Source organism: Sinocyclocheilus rhinocerous, unplaced genomic scaffold, assembly GCF_001515625.1.
Source record: "Sinocyclocheilus rhinocerous isolate Xijiao unplaced genomic scaffold, SAMN03320098_v1.1 scaffold90, whole genome shotgun sequence".
Taxonomy (NCBI): domain Eukaryota; kingdom Metazoa; phylum Chordata; class Actinopteri; order Cypriniformes; family Cyprinidae; genus Sinocyclocheilus; species Sinocyclocheilus rhinocerous.
The window spans coordinates 943,825-953,890 of NW_015657969.1; the positions used below are offsets into that span (position 1 = coordinate 943,825).

A 10,066-nucleotide genomic window follows, 5' to 3' on the forward strand; every position below is an offset into this window, starting at 1 on the left:
TATATATATATATATATATATATATAATTTTTTTCAGACACCAGTTGCTTGTCACATTCAGATTGGTTGTCATAGTAACGACACTAATTTGTGGAGATTCAGTGCATTGAGTTCCACAAATCTGAATGCATTATTTGTAAATTGACTGTTAAGATAAACATTTTGCACAATTTAGTATCTGTAATATCATTGTGTTGCCACTAGATGCCTGTATAGCCCTATGTAACAATCCCTAGTGGCTAAGACATTGCACATAATTTACACATAAATCACACATAAATTAATTTTATTACATTTTGATTTGGATACTATATACTATACTACTACATATTGTTTAGATATTATCAATGGCTACTTTTTTGTCTTTATCTGTTTTTTGTTCAATTTTTTTGTTGTTGTTTCTTGAAACATTGATTTAAAGTGTCAGTTATTGCATTATTATTTCAGTCAAACCTATAAAACCCCTTTGTTACCCCAAACTACATATAAAAGCTTTATCAGTGGCATAAAAGTAACCAATGCAGCTACTTAATCATTTGCTACTCGTTAACGTCCCCTTTAAATAACGTGACGCTCTGCCCTCTATGACGCTGCTCCCATTAAGCGCTGTTGGAAGTGAATGAATTGATTCAGCATTTCGACACCTCCGTAAGGATGCATTTAACTCGACAAAGCGGTCTAATAAATGATGTATTGATCTCGTGAATTAGCTAATTTTACTATACAAATATTTTTTAATTGGATGTTAAAGTTTATATGGGAATATTACATGACACGCTGATCCTTTAACAATGCATTGGCGCAAAAAACGCACACTTTTTGGACAAATCTGCCACAAATATTTGGACAAATGTGCCACAAATACTGCCTAAACAAAATACTGATTTTGTGCACTTTATTTACTGTACCAATATTTTAAATTGGCCTTTGAACTTAGCTTTATTGCATGGCAAAAAAAAAGTGTTACCTTGCCAAAGCACTGACAGAGCCCACTGATCTAATGGCGTTGTTGAGCGCTCCAAATGCAAACTTTGCATGCAACAATCAGGCAGCAATTGACAGCACTCTGATCTAGTGGCATACAGGCATCGTCAGATTGCCAGTACACTAGCCCAATAATGTTGGGGGATCCAGTGGGGGCGGCAGTCATATTTCAGGGTGACCGTGCCACTCTTTATCACAACCCTGCTAAAAGTGCCAGTACGTGCGCTCATTGTCGCCCCTTCAGCTGGTGGCGCCCTAGGCGACCGCCTAGCTCGCCTATGCCTAGAAACGGCCCTGTCTATGCCCTTTTAGACACTGCAAAGTTGTTCATAAAGCCCAAGGTCCAAAGCACAAGAGAAAGCTGGCCTAAGTTGGCCTTAAAGCAGAAACTCCCATCTCTTGATTAATGATACGTAGGTTGGTCTTGTGTCAGCAGTTCCTGCTAAGTCAGCTGTTCCATTAGAGCCCCATTCAATACACCCAAAATGTCAGTGTTGTGTTGTATGAGGTTGGACTTTTATGGGTTTAGAACGTGGGCCCCTTTTTATTTGTGTGAAATGAAGCACCTTGGTGGTCCAGATCGTAGCGACATGACATCACTGTTCTCCACAAAATCATTGAATTTGTTGCAGTAGTTACTCTAAGTGACAGTGAATTTTTGTGATGGATTTTGTTTAAAACAGAACTTTAGATTGAGTAAAAAATGAAGTACAAGTTTGTGTGTGTGTTTAGTTGGAAGTGGAGCGCGCTCTGTTGGAAGGCGAGCAGGATTCGGAGACGGCTCAGCTACAGCAGGAGAAAGACGCTTTGGAGCAACTTAAAGAGAAGATGGCTGACATTGAGAACAAAGCACAGACGGAAAAATCTCAGGTATGGGCCATGATGAAATCTGTAAATCAGTGTTAGGGAGTACCTAACGGTGAAGTTATTAACTCTCTCCTACATTAACGCTCTCCTACACTGTCCATTCTTTTGGTATGTACAGTAGTTCAGTAGTCAGATTAATTTTTAAGGATTTAGTTCATTCAGACAGTTCATATAAATATCAAAAGTGTGCTACTTTGTTTCTGTCAGGACCACTTTCGTCAAAGATGATTGACAATTAGCATACAGTTTGGATTGGTGGAGTGGTTCTGTTCTAGGAAAGAACTCCACATCCACGCACCCTAGCATGGATAGGAGCAGGGAGAGCAGCGATAACCCCGCAAAACAAAACCATATGCTGATAACCCCCAACACAAACTGACAGCGAAAATCTCATAAGCATGTTTCCAACAGAAACCAGATAGCCTTAAAGGGGCATGAAGCCCCCTGTTTCAGCACTGGTTAGTTCTCACCACCGTTTTAAAGGGGTCATATGATGCGATTTCAATTTTTCCTTTCTCTTTGGAGTGTTACAAGCTCTTGGTGCATAAAGAAGATCTGTAAAGTTGCAAACACTAAAGTCTCAAAACCAAAGAGATATTCTTTATAAAATTAAGAGTTAACCACGCCTACCTAAAATGGCTCGTTCTAACACGCGAAACTACTTTGTTTGGTCTTCCAAAAGAGGACACGACTACAAATCAGTGGTTAAGTTGTATTTACAACACTGTTCCAGAACAGTTTAACCCAAATATTCAGATGTGTCCAGCGCATTTTATGGAGGACGACATCGATGTACTATTAGTCCTTTGCCGCGTCACAAATTGTGACGTCAACACGATGTAGATTTTAAACCCGGAAGATGAAAATAGCGCAAAAAAGCTTAAAATTAACCAATTTTCTCCAACAGTAAAAGTTATCGGATGCTAACATTGTCTTCTATGATGTGCAACACAAACACCTCTGCTAAAATCTCAGAAAAAGTAGTCTGGGGTTTCATGACCCTTTAAGAACAAGAATGTTCCCAGTACAACTGTAGTTTTAAGAACAGGCATGTTCCCAATAACAACCAGATAGCTTTGGAACAAGCATGTTCCCAATTCACTGTAGCTTTAAGAACAAGCATGTTCCCAATAACAACCAGATAGCTTTAAGGACAAGCATGTTTCCAATACAACTAGATAGAACAAGCATGTCCGATACTCGAACAGAATCAACACTGAGCTGACTTCAACTGAACAACGACTGTTTACCATTTTCTCTTTAGAGCTGCACCACAGCAGAAATTATTCCGTTTGCATGATTATTATTTCTTGTCTCTGCTGATAATACTGAAGGACCTTATATATGGATGCTGTGATAGGCGTCGTATCCCTACAGGTAGATGTGGATCAGCTGAGAGTCAGCCGATGAAAGCTTGACTCACGTGACCTGCCAGAACTAACGCTACGCTTGATTTATACTACTGTTCAAAAGTTGGGGGCAGTAAGATTTTTTGTTTTCTTTTTAAAGAAGTTAATACTTTTATTCAGTAAGGATGCATTTAATTGATTAAAAGTGATAGAAATCGTTTGTAACATTATAAATGTCTTTACTATTTCAAATAAATTCTTTTGACCATTTATTCATTTAATAATCCAGCTGTTTTCAACACTTATAATAATAACCAACCAAAATTATTCTTGAGCATAATATCAGCATATTGGAATGATTTCTGAAGGATCATGTGACACTGAAGACTAATGGCTGCTGAAAACTCAGCTTTGCCATCACAGGAATAAATTACATTTACAGTTCTTTTAAATGGTAATAATAATTTATAACATTACAATTTTTCTGTATTTTTGATCAAATAAGTGCAGCCATTGTGTGCATTAGAGACTTCTTTAAAGAAAATCATACTGACCACAAACTTCAGTGTAACAAAATGAAACACTGATTTGAGGCCCTAGGTATTTGTATTTTGTAGTCAACTGCTGTTGTTCATCATTGGTTTTGAGTCTGTTATAGAATTTAGCATGTTTCATGGTTAATTTTTATTGTAGATTTATGTTACCCTAATTGAGATTGTTGGTTTTTGTGCCAGATAAATGCTGTTAAATTGTATTATCAGATGGAAATGTATTTAAAAGATATTGCCCCCTTAAATAGCTTTAGTGTAGTTGGCTACTTTTGCTTCTAGAGTAGCTAATTAAAAGGTAGTTTAATTCAGTTATGCTAAGTATCTTTGTCAGCACCTTTATGTACAGAATGTTAAGTTTACAATACATATTACTTCTTAAATATTAATATATAGCCTTAAATTCATTTGCATTTCACAGACTCTCAGTCCGTGTCCGTGGCAGCCTCTCAGTCCGTGTCACAGTTGGTGATTCCGGCTCTGCTCTAAATACAACTTTGCTAAACTGAGTGACACCACACACTGTGTTGATGCAGGGGATTTCTAAGACAGGAGTTGGTGGAAATCCTGGCACATGCGTCTCAAGTTCAGCCTGGCTTCCGGCTCATTCATTCATTTAGCCTGGCAGCTGCAGAGACACTTGAGATACAAACCCTTTAGCTGACGGCCCATTTCTGACATGCTAACTCTTAAAGAAGATGGTTGATTTGTTCACTTATTAAGTTCCATTGCGATTAGGATGCTGCCTATGTAGGAAGTGGAGCAAGAAAGCTTGCTAGGTTTTGAAACGGAATTATTAAGTGAACGTGATATTAATGCGTTTTGTTGTTTGACAACCATAAACTGTCTATGGTTGGACAGTATTACTTGATGCAAGAATTGCTTTATGATTATTAGTAGTTATTGAACATTGGTGTCTGTTATCAAATTGCTGTTGCCGCCACTTGAGGCCATTGTTTGCAGTGTTGTTAACATGCAAAGTGTCCACTTGTCAATTTCAGTTCAATTCGAACTGATTGCTGAGGTATTTTACAGTTGTTTGAGTGTTGATAATGTCAGCTATAATTTTCCCGCGTTTTCATGTTCTTCGTTTAATTCAACACCTCCACATCCATCATGCCTCACTTGTGCTGTTACTGACTGTGTAGTAACTAACCCTGGCCACCCCACCTGCCCCGACACTAACCCTTCTCTCCTCTCTCCCTGCATCCTATGCGCGTACATGCAGGACAAAGCCAAGCTAGATGCGGAGCGTGTAAAGTTAGAGCGACTGGTGCATCTGCTTGCAGAGCAGAAGACTCAGTTGGACACCTGCCCCGAAGCCTTGAAAGAGCAACTTCAGCTGCAGCTCTGCAGGGTCAGTACTCACACACAGCCTTCATCCACCTCTTCCTCATAACCAGGTCCTTGTCCTCTTCATCCCTAGCGCTTGCATCTGTCTCACCTCCATGAAAGACATTTCAGCTGGCTTCCTACTCTTGTATCGTGTGCGCTTCCTGTATGTTTGTTATGAATTGCATAATGTTTTTGAATAAAAAAATGTTTTTTTGATATAATCAAAATATTGCTCCTGGCACTGATGGGTCATATTTGATTCTCTGAAATTTGAAATATTTTTAAAAAATATTTTAAATCAAATTAAAATATTAATTATTAAGTAAAATACATTTGATTACATCTTTAATTTTAATTTAATAAAAAATGTAATTATCAGTAATTTTAAGTCTAGTTATTTACCAATTTTTGTGCATGTGCAAATATTAAACACATTTCCCTCAAATTCACATTACTGTAATCCAAAAAATCTCATCCTCATTATTGTAATGCATTGTAATGATTATTTATTATGTAATTATATGTTATTTTAGCATCATTGAGATTTATAGTTTAATATTTGTAATACCTTTTTACTTTTATATTTTCCATTTTCATTTGAACTTTAATTTATCATTTTATTAGTTTAAGTATGTTAATGTAGTTTGTATAAAATGTAATTTTATTTTATTTTAGTAAATCAAGGTAACCACAACTAGCTATATGTTTTTTATATTTTATTTAGATATAAACGTTATACTGCAAAAAACAATCTTTATTGAATTATTCTAAATGTTCTCAATACAATTACAATATTTTTCATAAGATTAAACTAAATTCTCTGAATTTAATTCTTTAATAAAATGTAATGTTTTTCTGCATTACTATATACAGTGGTGTGAAAAAGTGTTGGGCCCCCTTATTTTTTTGCATGTTTGTCACACTTTAATGTTTCAGATCATATAAATATATATTAATGATTATGATGATGATGATGATTTATTATGCTGATTATTATTATTATTATGTTTTTATTATTATCAAATTATTCTAATGAAGGTGTTTTTCTTTATTTCTTTCTTTCTTTTTTTCTTTTTTTTTTTGCGTTACAATATTGAGAAATTGAAGAAGGGGGTGCTTAATTGTCATAAAAAATAATGTCACAATGCTAAAAATCTCCAAGTATCATTTCTTATTTCTTTGTCCAAGACATGTTTCATAAGTTTCATGAGATTCACCCTGATAGGCTGGTACACATTCCCTGATAGTGACCATATAAGATGTTAATTAAGTTATAGGAAGGGACGAGGTTATTTAAAGCTGGCAGGCCTTGAATGAAAGTGTGGAGTACAGTAGCTGTTTCTGCAATGGAATGGAATGGCTGCAGAGTTTCTTTGTCACAGAAGGTCATGTTATGTGAGTGTTTACATGATTGATCTCTAAAGGTCAGTGGTGACGGGTGAAAGTTGTGGCAGGTCTTCTGTTCACTGGCATGTTGTGGCGCATGTTTCTAGCAATTATTGGCCTGCTTCCAGCAGGGTGAAACCTTAACCACTGTCTCCATCCCTGGGGAGGCTGCTGGAGCAGAGGGGATTTGGTGTGAACTATTGTTGGTTTCTTTGATGCTTGTTAAACTGTGGGAGTATTACGACTTCATTTCCTTCCCAGTTTGAAGATGTAGAACTAGCACAAATTCAGACCGTCATGTCTTTGTGTATCAGGATGCAGAGATGCTAGAGGTGGAGACCAAGCAGTTTGAAGACCTAGAGTTTCAACAGCTGGAACGAGAGAGTCGTCAGGATGAGGAGAAAGAGACTCAGACCCGAGTGTTTACTTGAGCTCTAAAGGTCAGTGGTGACGGGTGAAAGTTGTGGCAGGTCTTCTGTTCACTGGCATGTCGTGGCGCATGTTTCTAGCAATTATTGGCCTGCTTCCAGCAGGGTGAAACCTTAACCACTGTCTCCATCCCTGGGGAGGCTGCTGGAGCAGAGGGGATTTGGTGTGAACTATTGTTGGTTTCTTTGATGCTTGTTAAACTGTGGGAGTATTACGACTTCATTTCCTTCCCAGTTTGAAGATGTAGAACTAGCACAAATTCAGACCGTCATGTCTTTGTGTATCAGGATGCAGAGATGCTAGAGGTGGAGACCAAGCAGTTTGAAGACCTAGAGTTTCAACAGCTGGAACGAGAGAGTCGTCAGGATGAGGAGAAAGAGACTCGGACACAACATATTCTCAGGGAGATCGCAGAATACCAGAGGAGCACCGTGACACGGAAGGTGAGTTTCCTGGATATGCATTCACCAGCCTGTTTGTTGGCGCCTTCATGTCATCCTGGAAAGTTCTTACTTGTGAGTAAGAACTTTGTGCGTTCAAATGATTTGATGGGCAGAAAGAGAAAAGGCTTTTTCTCATTTTTTACAAAGACGGAAAGCTTTTAAGCACTAGTCCAGAAAAATTAAAAGCAAAAGATGTGATTTAAGTGTAACTTATGTTTTATCAATATTATAGTTCAAACGTTTTAAAATGTTTTTGAAAGAATCCTCTTATGCTCACCAAGGCTTAAGGCTGCATTTATTTGATCGAAAATACACATAAAAACAGTAATATTGTGAAATATTATTACCATTTAAAAGAACCGTTTTCTATTTTAATATATTGTCAAATGTAATTTATTCCTGTGATGGCAAAGCTGAATTTTCAGCCGCCATTAATCCAATCTTCATATGTCACATGATCCTTCAGAACTCATTCTAATGTGCTGATTTGATGCTCAAGAAACGTTTCTTCTTATCAATGTTGAAAACCGTTATTATTAACAGTTAACTGCTTAATATTTTACATAATAAATTTTTTCCAGGATTCTTTGTTGAATAGAAGGTTCAAAAGAGCAGCATTTTTTAAATATAAATAATGTGTAACATTTTAAGTCTTTACTGTCACTTTTGATCAATTTAACATATCCTTGCTGGATAAAATTATTAGTTTTAAAATTATTTTTTAAATCTTACCGACCATCATTCTAGTGCTGCCACAGAGAACGATGGGAAAGTTTTATCACAAGCCTCCTAAAGTGGCTATTTGACTCGTCTCCAAAGTTGAGGCTCAAAGAAAATCTGTAAATATGATAATTCCAACACGTTTTTATGTGTGACACCTTTAGGAGAGGCTCCTGGCCCTGAAGAAACAGCATACCCAGATTTCCCAGCAGGCTCAGAGGGACAAGGACAACTTTGTGAAGGAAAAGAACAATCTTCAGATGATGCTACAGCGGGTATGTCTGTGTAATATTACTACATAGCCATGCTACACTGCCTTTTGGTCCCTTTTTTGCACCCTTCATTGAAAGCTGTTGGTGCTTCTGAATCATGACAGTCTTTCTCATTTTTTCCCAGGAAAAAGAGAATCTCATCAACTTGGAGAAGAAATATTCTAAACTCACTGGGGCATTGGGTTTCCCTGTCAGGCCCATCAGTATGAAGGAGGTAAGTCTGACAGGATTGTCTCTTCTCTGCAAATCTTCTCTTGACATGGACTATGGAATCCTCTCTTGGACCGCACATGTGTTATAGGCCTGAGCACTTCAACCATGTGTGGCTGCCCTAAAAGGTTACTATAACATCATGAATGGAACTACAGTATATAAGGAAGTCTTCACTTTGATCGCTTTTTCACCCATGCCCTCATCACGACCCTTGCAACCTGGAAATCGTTAGTTGCAGAGGGTTGTTTGTGTTTCCTCACCGTGGAAACAGGGTCTTTTCCCCTGTATTCCAGGATTGCTTCCAGTTGGCCGACGTGTGTCCACCTCATAGTGAATTTTGCCATGCCCATAAAACCCTGTCTCCACTTCCTGCTGACCTGCTGATGTTTTCTTCTCTTCTTTCCTCTCTGACTATCAAAAATGCTGAGGTAACGCACTAGCAGTGTGCATGCAAGATAATGTTTGTTGCTCATTTCCTGCTTTCCAAAATACCTCCTAGCATGCCGCTTCTCTGGGTAGTTAAGTTCATAATGCTCTTAAAATAACCTCTAATTATTTCCTCTTTTACTGTTTTATCAGTGCGTTAAATTCCTTGGAGGTTTTTGTTTGGATCCCTTAAACATTAACTGAATTATCATTTTATTTTTATTTTATTTTTAAATTACTTTTCTTTTTTTTCCCCAAATTTGTGATTCATCTGTTATTAATATGCTTGTCATTAATCATTTTAACATACTTGAATGTATGTTTTTTTCCTATTCACACCTCTTCCCCCCCATTTTCCGAATGGTTTGTTCCTCTTCTCTCTTTAATTTAAGAGGTCATTTCATACTACTATATTGGTGTTAGTAGTTTATTGTAAAACATCAAGGCAAGTTCAGTTTTTCATGATATGACCCCTTTAAACAAACTAGCCTATCAGCCCACCTTCTTCTAGCATTCTTATTTTCTGATTTTCTCTGTTCCTGTCTTTGCCAAAGCACTCTCCTTCTTCCTGTCCACTGTCCTCCTCCATCCCTTCTTCCTCTTTCACTGCATGTTCTCGTCCCAATCCTAAACCTCCCTCTGTGCACTGGCCTGAAGACATGGTCACCTTCCTCAACCCTTCTCCTCCTCCTCCCCCTCTACCTGCCAAAAAACAGCGCCGCCACAGGCAGGTAAACCTTGCGAGTATGTGTGTATGTATGTATGAGTGCAATCATTAGTGAAATTTCTTACCTTTAAACTTCTGTTCCTCAGCATTTCCGCACCCTAGAAGAAAGGAAGCGGTATGGTAAGGAAGGCGGACCTCATTTGAGTGACACTCTTCCTCGGAAGAAGACCCAGCCCACCATAACCCCACAGTTCATCTGTGCCACCCTGGGTCGTAACATACCCTCTAAAGTAAGAATCGATTATACAATTACATATTTACATAGAAGTCACTTATGTGCATTTTATGACATTTATATACATTATGACATTTATATATACAGTATATATATATATATATATATACACACACACACACACACACACAC

At 37.6% G+C, this 10,066-nt stretch overlaps 1 protein-coding gene across 1 annotated transcript in view; it reads left to right on the plus strand.

The window, feature by feature from the left end:
* The window catches only part of LOC107721837 (pleckstrin homology-like domain family B member 2), a 48,035-nt gene that overhangs the window by 27,910 nt on the left and 10,059 nt on the right, over nt 1-10,066 (plus strand). The window contains exons 9-16 of the mRNA XM_016530007.1: nt 1,717-1,854; nt 4,977-5,105; nt 7,186-7,341; nt 8,226-8,336; nt 8,458-8,547; nt 8,840-8,985; nt 9,505-9,703; nt 9,786-9,929. Coding sequence (XP_016385493.1) covers nt 1,717-1,854; nt 4,977-5,105; nt 7,186-7,341; nt 8,226-8,336; nt 8,458-8,547; nt 8,840-8,985; nt 9,505-9,703; nt 9,786-9,929 — 1,113 coding nt within the window. The remainder of the gene's footprint in view (nt 1-1,716; nt 1,855-4,976; nt 5,106-7,185; nt 7,342-8,225; nt 8,337-8,457; nt 8,548-8,839; nt 8,986-9,504; nt 9,704-9,785; nt 9,930-10,066) is intronic.